Source organism: Aythya ferina (genome assembly GCF_964211825.1).
Source record: "Aythya ferina genome assembly, contig: HAP1_SCAFFOLD_29, whole genome shotgun sequence".
NCBI lineage: Eukaryota > Metazoa > Chordata > Aves > Anseriformes > Anatidae > Aythya > Aythya ferina.
This window is the reverse complement of record NW_028181463.1, coordinates 802,012-814,430: the sequence shown is the minus strand read 5'-3', so window position 1 is coordinate 814,430 and position 12,419 is coordinate 802,012. Positions and strand designations below refer to the sequence as shown.

The following is a 12,419-nucleotide window of genomic DNA, read 5'->3' as shown; positions in this document are numbered from 1 at the left end:
GCTCATGGATGGCAATCAGGGAGTCTCGGTTAGCGTGACGCTGCCTCAGGTGCTCCACCATGGTAGCCATTGGCACCTGCTGTTCTTCAGCCCTCAGCAAACCCCCAACAGAAGGATTCTATGGAAGGCCAAACAAGGTAGACAACTGTTTCATGTCCTTTGTCTCCAAGGCAGCTCTGCCAAAGCTCCACCAGTGGTGCCCTCTTGGAACTTTGAAGTTCCCTCTTCTGAAGCAGTCTATGCTGAGGATGCACATAGCCTCTGGGCCAGTCCCAATGGGGTGCTTTTGCCATTTCTTCCCAGTTCGACTCACTTCAGCCTCCAGTACAGTTAACTGTTGGGATGCCCTTGTCACTCCAGAAATACAGGTGGGTTCTACCTCTTTTTAGCTTGATGGCATCGGGGTATTCTGCATCGGTGTCCAGTAGAGCCTGATACATTTGTGGGTGTGATGTGCCAGGCCATTAAATATACCCTGTCCAGTAAATCCCATTGTCCCTTTCCTCCCAGCCTCCCCCTGGCTGGAAGGAGGACCCCTCTAGTCCTGCTCGTTGTATTTATTACTGTGTCTGGTAGACAGCCCAGTGGAAATACGTCCCACCATGGCACTGTCATTCCATGGTGTAGTGGAGAGGGTGTTGATAGCAAAGGGATGCATTTGGGTATGGAAGGTGGGGCCCAGCAGAGACAAGGAGTCAAGGCAGTTGGGTGGGGGAGGCCAGCAGAAGCAGCCCAAGGGGTGGTGCTGCTGGTGAGGACACGTTTGTGGCAGCAGCCTGAGTGGGCAGCAGCTGTGCGCAGGCGAGGGGAGGCCAGGAAGTGCATGCCAAGAGCGCTCCTGCCAGCAGAACCAAGGCCAGGACCGAGCCCAAGGGCAGAGGCAGGCCCAGGGCAGGGGGCTGCAAGGGCCATGCTGAGCTCCCTGCCCCTGCAGCAGCCGCCCTGGCCCTCGGCCTCCTCTCCCCTGCCCCTGCAGCTCTGGGCTCCCTTGGTGCAGCCCTGGCTCTGCAGCACCAAGCCCTGCTGGGAGCCCTCCCCTGCATGCTGCCACCGCTCCCTGACGCTGCTGTTGCCCTCTGCCGGGCACTGCCCAGTCCAGCCCAGCCCCTGCCCACCTCTCCCCACCTCCCTGCCCTCTCACAGCAGCCCAGGCTGTGCTGGACCCAGGGCAGTGCCCACCGCAGGCTGCTGCAGGGATCTGGGCATGGCCACCACAGCCCCAGCCCCTTGCAAGGCACCGCAGCTGCATGCACAAAGGTGGCTCTGGGCCTCTCTAGTGTCTCCTGGGCTGGGGCCAACTATGGTGATGCTGGTGCATTATGCTACGGGTCCATTAAGCTTTTCCTGCGAGACCCATTGGCAGCAGATATGGAAGAGGCTTCCAGGTTTCTGGGTTTGCCATGAGTAGCCCATTGTATTTTTGTGGTGCTGGGAGGGGGGCCAGCAGTGACCCAGGGCTGCACAGTGCCTGCTGCTGCCTGCAGGGACAGGGATGCCACTGCAGAGACAACAGGACTATCACTAAGGTAGACAAGATCTCAGGGCTAACCCAAACATAAGAGCACAAGAGAACAAACTGGAAGCCAAGAGAGCAGCAGGGAAAAGGCCACGTCCTGCTGCTGCCCATGGCCATGGCTCCAGGGAAGCAGCAGCACCAACCCAAAGGCAGCAGAGAGGCAGAGCCCAACGGGCAGTGAGGGGCAGCCCCAAGGGACACTGGGGCTGCTCCTGTATGTCGCAACTGGGCTCTTGGTCCTGAGCCCCTCCTGCGTGCTGGGGCTGCTCCCATGAGGACACGGGACCTCTGACCAGTGACATTCTGAATGTATTTCGGATGCTTTCCTTATTGTCTTTATTCACGGAGGAAACCTAGGTCTACAGGTACATGAGATGACTGGGATAAGGTAAATAAATTAGCATGATGATGGTTAAAAAATCCATTATTCAAATAAAAATAATATTTAAAAAAATTAAAGATGTTAAATAAAAAAAATTAAACAATAAAAATTGTTCCCTCAGTTTCCCAAATAACTTCTCATTCCAATTAATATTTTTATTTTACATTATTGATTATGACAATAATAATAATGAGCACAGCACATCTCTAATGCTTAAAAAGCATGCATAGAAACAGTTTTAATCAAAGCATTCCTGAGCTCCTGGTTCCTAACGCTATAGATGAGAGGGTTCATTGCTGGTGGCACCACCGAGTACAGAACTGCCATCACCAGGTCCAGGGATGGGGAGGAGATAGAAGGGGGCTTCAGGTAGGCAACTGTGGCTGTGCTGACAAACAGGGAGATCACGGCCAGGTGAGGGAGGCACGTGGAAAAGGCTTTGTGTCGTCCCTTAGAGGAGGATATCCTCAGCACTGCCCTGAAGATCCGCACATAGGACACGACAATGAAGACAAAACAACCAAGGACTAAAAAAACACTAAACACAAGAATGCCAAATTCCCTGAGGTAGGCATCTGAGCAGGAGAGCTTGAGGATCTGTGAGATTTCACAGAAGAACTGGTCCACAGCATTGCCTCGGCAGAGGGGCACTGAAAATGTAGTGGCCGTGTGCAGGATGGCATTGAGAAAGCCACTGCCCCAGGCAGCTGCTGCCATCTGGGCACAAGCTCTGCTGCCCACGAGGCTCCCGTAGTGCAGGGGATTGCAGATGGCGACGTAGCGGTCGTAGGCCATGACGGTGAGGAGATAGTACTCTGAACTAAAAAAGAAGAATAAAAAGAAGACCTGTGCAGCACAGCCTTGATAGGAGATGGCCCTGGTGTCCCAGAGGGCATTGGCCATGGCTTTGGGCAGAGTGGTGGAGATGGATCCCACATCGAGGAGGGCGAGGTTGAGGAGGAAGAAGTACATGGGGGTGTGGAGGCGGTGGTCGCAGGCTACGGCGCTGAGGATGAGGCCGTTGCCCAGGAGGGCAGCCAGGTAGATGCCCAGGAAGAGCGCGAAGTGCAGGAGCTGCATCTCGCGCGTGTCTGCGAATGCCAGCAGGAGGAACTCACTCACGGAGCTGATGTTGGGCATTTGCTGTCCATACACATGCTTTCCTGGTAAAGAGCAAAATGCAGAAGAATGTTAAAACAGAGTTCTCTGAGGAAAACCTATTGTGTCTCTTAAAGCACCCTGTAACCTGAGCCTCTCTCTTTGCACGAAAATCTTTTGGCATCTCTCCTGCTTGAGCTGTGGCTGGTGCTGGCTGAGAGTGGCACTGGGAGCAGGGGCTGCTGTAGGCTGCAGAGGAGTCCTCTCTGCTATACAGCAGGAAGGAAACAGGAACATGGGGGAAGCTCAAGTTCTGTTCACTGGTTAGATCAATGAGCTTTTCAGTGTTATTTCAAACAACTCATCTGAATGCAGAGTTACACAGGCCACTGCCCACAAGTTGTGTTCTAATCTACCCTGTATTTCCTGTCTTTGAGCCGCAGGACCACCCAGCTCTGGAGTTTCCTTGAGAAGAAACTGGAGACAACTGAGAGCAGAGAAGCCCCAGTCCAAGTGCAGCTGGACAGAAACCTCACCTGAGGTGAAGTTCTCACACAGACAGAGCTTGGGAGCATCTCTTTGAGCTCTACCTTCTCTTCTACCCCCGCCTGCCGCACAGCCCATGGGCTGCAGGTGGAGAGGAGGCCAGGGAGGGGCTGCTCCAGGGGAAGGTGTCTGCACTGCAGGGCATGGCCGTGAGGTGCCCAAATCCCCCCTACCACGGCGTTTCTGCCAACAGCTCCTTCTGGCCACCTGCCCCTCTCTCTGCTGCCTGCAGCTGTCCCTGCCGGGAGCTGCTGCTCTGTGCCCACCTCTTCTTTCCCCCTGCCCGTGCTCACAGACCCCATCCCATGCGGCTGTGCTCAGCGCTGCCCTGCAGCACCCTGCCACCAACAGGGCCCTGCCAAGGGGCACCTCCATGGCTGCAGGAGTTACAGGGCAGCTGACAGAGAGCCCGGCATGGCCAGCCACGGCAGGGTGTTCTGGGCTGACCGGGGGCACCTGCCTTAGGGCACTCCAAGGAGCTTCTGCCAGACTTCCTCACCTCGCACTGCAACCCAGCAGGACTCTCAAAGCCTACTGCATTGCCCACTGCCCTCCCAGAAACAAGACCCAGCACGAGACCCTTCCAGGATCTGCAGTTGCATGGCCCTGCAGCCAGACACTTACCTTGTCAAGGGCTGTGCATGTTTCTCCTGCAGGCAGCTCTCAGCATCCTCCCACTCCCAACTGCCTTCAGCCCCTCTCTTATTTTCTTCTCTCTGTGTCTGTGCTTCTATGTCTCTTTCCTGCTGCGCTGTGCAGAGGAGCTGCTCCTGGCCACAGCTGTCTCTCTGCACCACGGCCCTCTTGCCACGAGCTCTCTCTGTCCCACGAGCCCGGCCCAGCTCAGCAGCACAGCACCAGCCCAAGGCACTGCAATCACCCCTCTGGGGGCTTTGCTGATGAGCCCACGAACCTCAGGCACTCAGAGACAATTGAAGACATCTCTCCAGAAGTCCAAGTCAGAGGCAAGTTTCCTGCAGTGTCCCCCTGAGGGCCAGCACTGACACAGCCTCCCTTGGAGCTCGTTAGAGCAGAACCCTGGAGGCAGTGAGGACAAGGAGAGAAAGGCAATGTGAAGGTGACACTGATGTGTAGGAAAAGTGGATGTGTGTCACCAAGCTCAAGGGCCAGGACTTGACATCCATCCCATTTTAAGGGGGATCCTTTCCCTTGACAGGTTGCTCAGGGCTCTTTGTGGGGCAGTAGGAGATGGGGATGTGCATGGCCAAGTGCAGGAGAATGGTACAACCCCTGCCTGGTTCATGGGTGGGGGCGAGAAGGCAATGAGGCCCTGGTGCTTTAACAATCAGCTGTCTCCTCTAAGGACTCAGTGGCAGAGACAACAGCCATAGCCATGAACACAAAGACCTGGGTCCTGCTGGGACTTTGAGCCTTGCCATAGCCCTTGCTCCTCTCCAAACCAGGATGGCCTAGAGAATCCCAGACCTGTACCTCTTCACTGGTTAGTTTTAGACACTTGTCCTTGTGATGTCATACCGGATCTGAGCTGAGTCTGATAACTCAGATCTTTTTGGTGGCCGTGCTCCTCATGAGGCAGCTCTGTAGGAAGCTGGTCTGGTTCCTCGTGAGGAAGCACCTCTGCTCATATCGCACCCCTTGTGGTGCCCAGGCCCTCCTTGTCCTGTGTACTCAGCAGTGTCCCAGTCTGCTCTGATGTGTGGTGTTACTCTCCCTCTCGTTCAGGACTGGGCTCTTCTCCTTGTAAATGTCTAGAGGTTTCTCTAGACAAAATCCTGTAGTTTCTCAAGCTCCCACCACACTGATGCTCTGTTCTGTCAGATGTTCCTGTCCACAGGCAGACAGTTCAGCCTTCATGTGATTGTGCTGTCTCTGACAAGACAGCAGTATTGGGAGGTACAGGGGACACAGAATCACAGAGAATATTCTGGGTTGGAGGAGACCTCAAGATAATCGAGTCCAACCTCTGACCTAACACTAACAAGTCCTCCACTAAAACAATGTTTGGATAATACAGGAGTAACTGGCTAAATGGAATTGCAGCACAGTCACAGAAAGGTAGTGGGTGGAAGTCTTCCAGATTCTACTTTTTCTGTTCTTCATTCTCATGCATGCTGTCAGTTTCTCAGGAGCTGTGTCCTAAATGTTATGGGGCTGTGCAGGACAAAGTTAGAAGGGCCAAAGCCCAGCTGGAGCTTCATCAATCCATTCCTGTCAAAGACAATAAACACTGCTTATATAAATACTTTAAATTAAAGAGGATTAAGAATCATCATAAATTATTGGATGTGGGGGGAAACCTGGTGCCAAGAGATGAGGTAAAGGCTGAGGTACTTAATGCCTTCTTTGCCTCTGTTACTAGCAGCAGGACCAGTTGTTTCCCTGGGTTTTTCTTCCTCCTCATGGCCAGTGCCCAACTTTTAGGGTTGTTTGTGTCTTTTTTTTTTTTTTTTTTCTCTCCTGCTCTTTCCTACTGCCAAAGCAGGCTCCATCAGGGTAGAAACCACTCCTGAAGTAGGCATCCCAACCCAGCAGGCTCCTTGCGGCCTCTCAGCCAAGCAGATACAACTCACCTCAGCAACAGCTTCCAAGCCAGGGGCCTGCTGTTGGCCTTGCAGCTTCTTGGCTAGACACAGCCAAGCCTTGTGCCTGCTGCTGCCCACTCATGGACTCAAGCAGAAGGGACAGGACAACCCATATAGGGGTCTTCTTTCTGTCTGGGTCCTCCTGGCTCTGGAGGCAGAGGGGATCCCCCAGTCAGCATGCCAAGCAGGTGCCTTCTGCTGGCCTAGCAGGGCCACTGGCAGGTGTCAGCCCAAAAGTGCAGCTCCCAGGGAGAAGGCAAGGGTGACCTGCCACCTCCAGACAGAAGTGACCTCACAGTCCCTTTCTGTGACACGTTGCTGCAGCTGCCCTATCAAGTGCAGAGACAGAAGTGACCTCACAGTCCCTGCCACCATCACATTCCTCCTGCTGAGCCATGAAATACTGAGGCAGAGCTGACCTCTCTCTCACTATCTAGGTACCTGATTTTCTCTTTTTGGGTTAGAGACTAAGCAAAGTTTTAGTGGGAGTGTGTGTTGTTCTGCTTGTGGTGTTGTGTCTGTGGTTAAGGTATGGACAAGCTCTACGGTTTAGGGTATTTTTAAGTCTGCCAAGGAGTCTTGGGTTAAACAGAGAGTTTTCATGTTACTGTTAAGGGAAGGCATTAGGTTTAGTAAGAGAAAAAAAAAAAAAGAAAAAAAAAATTCCTTTCTGAGTATTGTAGTAGCATTTAGGTTTAGGCATTAAAATTACTGGCTCATGTAAGGTAAGGGCTATATGTGACTAGTTTAAGTCAGTGCTACCACAGCATCCACATTACATAAACACTATTACTTCTATGAAATCATAAGTTTCTGCTGGCCAAGCTCTTCTTCCCACCCCAACATATCACATCTCTCTTGTCCAGGCTGCTCTTGACATCTCCATATCTTATTGGGATCAGCCTTCTGATGACATTCATGATCGCAGAGTATCTGTCTCACCTCTGTTGGCTCCTCCATTCCTGAGACACTATTGGCATGGTAGTTAGAAGAGAAAAGGACACAAAGATCTTTAGGCGCATCCTGCACAATGTGCCCATCAGTTCTGCACTGCCACAAAACTGCGCTTCCTACCTACAAATTTTGTTTCCAGAATGGCTTTTATTTATTTATTTTTTTTTTTCTCATGCACGGTTCTGTTTTGGATATGCAGAGATGGAATAAGGAAAGTTAAGGAACAGATGGAACTGATCTTCTCAAGGGATGCAAGGAATAATAGGAAGGGATTCTACAGATACACTGCTCAGAAAAGAATGGCCAAGGAGAGTGTACGCCCTCTGATGGATGAGAAGGGTGCACTGGTAATGACAGACATGGAGAAGGCTGAGGGACTCAACAACGTCTTTTCTTCAATCTTCCCTGCCAGTGAGGCTTCCCAAGTCTTTCATTTCCCTGAACCTGTAGATGGAGGCTGGGGGTGCAAAGTCCAACCTGGTGGGAGTGAAGAGCAGGTCCAAGACCACCTGATGACACTAAACAGGTACATGTCTATGGGGCCTGATAACATGCATCCCAGGGTCCTGAGGGAACTGGCTGATGTAGTTGCCAAACCTCTCTCCATCATACTTGGTGGCTGATCATTCTGCAGAAGAGAAGGCTCCAGGGTGACCTCTTTGTGGCCTTTCAGCACTCAAAGGAGACTTCTAGAAAAGATGGAGAGTGACTCTTTGCTCAGTCGTATGACAGGACAAGAGGGAAATGTTTTTAAAGTAAAAGACTAGAGATTTAGACTAGAGATTAGGAGGAAACTCTTCACCCAGAGGCTGTTGAAGCACTGGAACAGGTTGCTGAGAGACCTTAGGGATGCCCCATCCTTGGAACTGATCAAGAGCATGTGAGATGAGGCCCTGGGCTACCTGATCTCAAGGGGGGCATCCCTGCTTATGGCGTCCATGGACCGGGGCTTGGAACTAGATGCCTCTAAGGTCCCTTCCAACAGGAGCCATTCTCTCATTCTATGGTCTCACTAGCTATACCTCAAGCATGACTCCCATGCCATCAGCCTTCCTGTGGTCTCTCACCTGACCAGAACAGAAGGTGCCTCACCATCATCTTCAATGCCTTGTGCATGCTTCTGCCATTTACGGTCCCTATCTGTACCCCATTCCTCCTGCAGGTCCGTCAGCTCCACGGACAGAAGTGACCTCCCAGCCTCCTTCACAGCCATGGGCCTCCTGGAGGCCCAGCACATCCTGAGGCACACCTGACCTCATCCCAGCATTCCCAGCCAGCTCCTCCTTGTGACTTCTGATCTGATCACATACCTGTCACCTCACATGCCTCTTTCAATGCCATGGGACTGCTGCAGGACCTCACAGTCCCTACCCTATCCCAAGGGGACAAGCAGCTGAAGTTAGGGATAGCAGTGGGGTTGAGGATGAGACGTGCTGTGTGCATGGTGGAGGGCTTTGGGGATTAGATGATCAGGTTAATGTTTAGAAAGTAGAGGTCACCCTCCAGGGTTAAGGGAATGGCAAAGGCTTCAAGTGAGGGACTAACGTTCTGTTCAAGGTGCCTTCTCAAGGTCTGGGATAAGGACAAGTTTTGAGGTTTTTAATTTAGGTTTGGTTAGAGAGCTAGGTTTAAGGCTGGCATTTTCATCAATCCTTAGTTAGTCTTAATCATCCTTCTCTTTACCCTTCTTGTAGAAGATACCTTTTACCTCTGCCTTTTCCAAATCCTGAGCAACGTCTCTCCTATATCTGGCTTTTCCATGGTCTTTGAGAGAGGTCTTATAACAACATCTGCAGCTCCACCAGCACCTCTCTCATCCTTACCACACCACCTCTAGGCAACCTGAGGAATGACCAGGACAATGATGTTTGCTTGGCAAAGGGTTTCATTAAAATCTCTGATGAGGGCTTTCATGGGCTTCACACAGACTGTGATGGCAGTATCATAGAAAAGAGTGACACTTGTGTGGACAGAAGAGCAGGTGGATAAGGCTTTGGGCCTGCCAACACAGGACACACACACACCTGAAAACTGCATGAGAGGGAAGAGGAAGACTGGATCCAAAATGTAGATTATGAAATGAAAGACCATGAGTATCACTGTGGCACTGCAGGACAGCTCCAGCAATGGGGCAAAACAGTACAAGAGGTTTCTATGACACTGGGGCCACAGAACAGTAGCTGGGAGGAGGAGAAGGAATTAGTGTACATGAGAGAAATTGCCCTGGTTCAGGTACAGCTGCCTTCTGGAGTCAGACCTTCCACTTCCCGAGCCTTGCAGACAATGGGGATGGCATACAGCCCAGGGCTGACTGTAGGGCATGGTCCCCAGAAGGAAGCACTACTTCTGCTAGTGTTTGGTGGCAGGCACAAGCACGGTGTTGAGGGTGTTCCACGTCCCAGTCTCCATGCTGGTCATGTGAGAGAGGAAGAAGAGATTTGTGTATCAGTAGAGGATCTTCCATGTGGATTACTGGGAAATATCAACAAGTGATGTCTTAGTGTCCAATTTCCTTCTTGGAAAACCTTTTAGAGTATTCAGTTCCCCCCTCTCTTGTTAGGACACATTCAGAATGGTGAAATGATCCCTGTCAGTCATGGCTGAGGTGTCCTGCCATGCAGTGGGAACAGAATAGGGGTTAAGGGAGGGAAACATTTGTACTCATGTTTGACAACCACAGTCCAACAGCACAAACCACACTTTAAAAAATCAGTCTCTGACATCTACAGAGAGAAGCAGTCGGTGATGCCTTCAGTCTGCTTCAACCACCACACCCCAGCAGAGACCCTGCTGCCTTGGGGAGCTGTCAACCCTGAGGCCTTGGGGACACCTCGAGGGAGCCCAAGGGCACAGAGCAAGCAATGCCATGGTCGGGTGCTGTGCTGCTGAGCTGGGCTGGGCTCTTGGGCACAAGGGGAGCTCCTGGCAAGCGCTGCAGAGAGACAGCTGTGCCCAGGAGCAGCTCCTCTGCACAGCGCAGCAGGGCTGGGGGCTCTGACTGCAGCTGGCACACAGAGAGGAGAGAAGGAGAGAGGGCTTGGAGGCACTGAGGAGCGCAACAACAGAGGGCAGCGTGTGGCAGGACACATCTGCAGGCTCTTGACACCGTGAGGCTCTGGCAGCAGGGCACTGCAGGTGGGGTTGCCAGAGGGGTCTTCTACAGCTGGCACATCCGATGGCTGATAGCATCTGGCAGGGTGGGTCTCTCTGTTTCTCCAGTGAGGAGTAGAAAATGCATTAGAGAATGGCATTTAAAATTGTTTTTTTCAAGAGAAAGACCAGGGCAGGGACTACCTGAAAAGCAAGAGGTTTTTTTTCAGTCAGTGTATTCATATTTCTGCAGTGGAGTGGACGAAGGTTTCATGGTAATGAATTTTCAGGGTTGTACAGGAGACTGAGACTCCTGGAGCATAGGAGAAATTGATATGTCAGTGATGAAATTTGTAAAGTACCTTCCCAAACCTCATCTCACGGACTGCACCAACATCATATTGTGGTACTCCCAGGTTTTATCCTCGCTGATTTTTTGGAGCTAGAACCCCCCTGATATCCTCTGTCTTTGAGAGGTGTTTGCAGGCCAAAGCAGAGCAAACAGCATTTGCAATGAGCAGGAGCTGCCTCCTCTGCAGGCAGAGCTGCAGCACAGGAGGGTCTGCTGAGTGTCCTTCTGTCCCTCCCTGGCCTTGCCTCCCCTGGCAGCAGCACTCTGGCATTCCTCCTGGCTTCTCCAGCTGGCCGTGCTGCTGCTGGTCTTGTTCCCAGGCTGGCTGGGGATGGGGGTTTCACATGCCCATGGGGTGAGCCCTCGGTGTGCTTGGGGGAAGGGGAGTACGGGGCCAGGGTGAGGGGTGTGGAGATGGGCACTTTGAGCCTGGATGTCTCTGCTCTCAGCAGTATCCTGGTTTGTTTCAGGCAAACATAGGAGTGCAATTGTCCAGTAGGTCAAAGAGACACCAGCACACGGCAGTTGACACTAGGACTAACACACAGACTTGATGTGCTCTCCAAGGACACTGCACTGAAGCCATCACCACGTTGATGACATACAAGGTTTTACTTTGAGTACAGTGGGGCTGCTAGCACAAAAGAGACAAAATAAAAATCACTATATGATCTTTACCAGTAGCTTAGCGCAGGACTGACTCCCGCATTGCCCACAGCAAGTCCCATGCTCTCAGTGACACCCTCTAGCAGCACCAGCCAGAACTCATGAAAAGGACCTGTCAAAAGTCTGAATGGAAGTGGAGAATCATTTGGGAGGGATTAAATGAAAAATGGAATGAGTTTTCCTCTGAAATGAGAAATGATGTCATAAAAGATTTTTTTTTAAATTTTTTTGTAAGACAACTCTGTTAAGATAACTCTGATAAACTCTCAGTGTTTTTCTGTTCCTTGTGCAGGACCTCATGACCAGAAGCAGGAAATGCCCAACAGCAGCTCTGTGAGCGAGTTCCTGCTGCTGGCATTCACAGACACGCGCGAGCTGCAGCTCCTGCACTTCGCGCTCTTCCTGGGCATCTACCTGGCTGCCCTCCTGGGCAACGGCCTCATCCTCAGCGCTGTAGCCTGCCACCACCGCCTCCACACCCCCATGTACTTCTTTCTCCTCAACCTCGCCCTCCTCGACGTGGGCTGCATCTCCACCACTCTGCCCAAAGCCATGGCCAATACCCTCTGGGACACCAGGGCCATCTCCTATCAAGGCTGTGCTGCACAGGTCTTCTTTTTATTCTTCTTGTTTAGCTCAGAGTATTATCTCCTCAGCATCATGGCCTATGACCGCTACATTGCCATCTGCAAGCCCCTGCACTACGGGAACCTCCTGGGCAGCAGAGCTTGTGCCCAGATGGCAGCAGCTGCCTGGGGCAGTGGCTTTCTCAATGCTGTCCTGCACACAGCCAACACATTTTCCCTGCCCCTCTGCCAAGGCAATGCTGTGGACCAGTTCTTCTGTGAAATCCCCCAGATCCTCATGCTCTCCTGCTCAGATGCCTACCTCAGGGAAGTTGGGGCACTTGTGTTTAGTCTTTCTTTATCATTTGGTTGTTTTGTTTTCATTGTGCTGTCCTATGTGCAGATCTTCAGGGCAGTGCTGAGGATGCCCTCTTCTCAGGGCCGGCACAAAGCCTTTTCCACTTGCCTCCCTCACCTGGCCGTGGTCTCTCTGTTTGTCAGCGCTGCCATATTTGCCTACCTGAAGCCACCCTTCATTTCCTCTCCATCCTTGGACCTAGTGGTCGCACTTCTGTACTCAGTGGTGCCTCCAGCACTGAACCCCCTCATCTACAGCATGAGGAATCAAGAGGTGAAGGATGCAATGAGGAAACTTCTTCAATACATGCTTCTTAAGCATCAGTGA

At 51.9% G+C, this 12,419-nt stretch overlaps 1 protein-coding gene across 1 annotated transcript; it reads left to right on the top strand.

Annotated features, from left to right (window-relative positions):
- Window positions 1-11,483: 11,483 nt before the first annotated feature.
- LOC311428044 (olfactory receptor 14C36-like) lies at window positions 11,484-12,419 on the top strand (the record flags this gene model as incomplete). Its single annotated transcript, XM_084539606.1, has 1 exon — window positions 11,484-12,419. The coding sequence occupies one exon, from the start codon at window positions 11,484-11,486 to the stop codon at window positions 12,417-12,419; it is 936 nt and encodes a 311-aa protein (XP_084395732.1).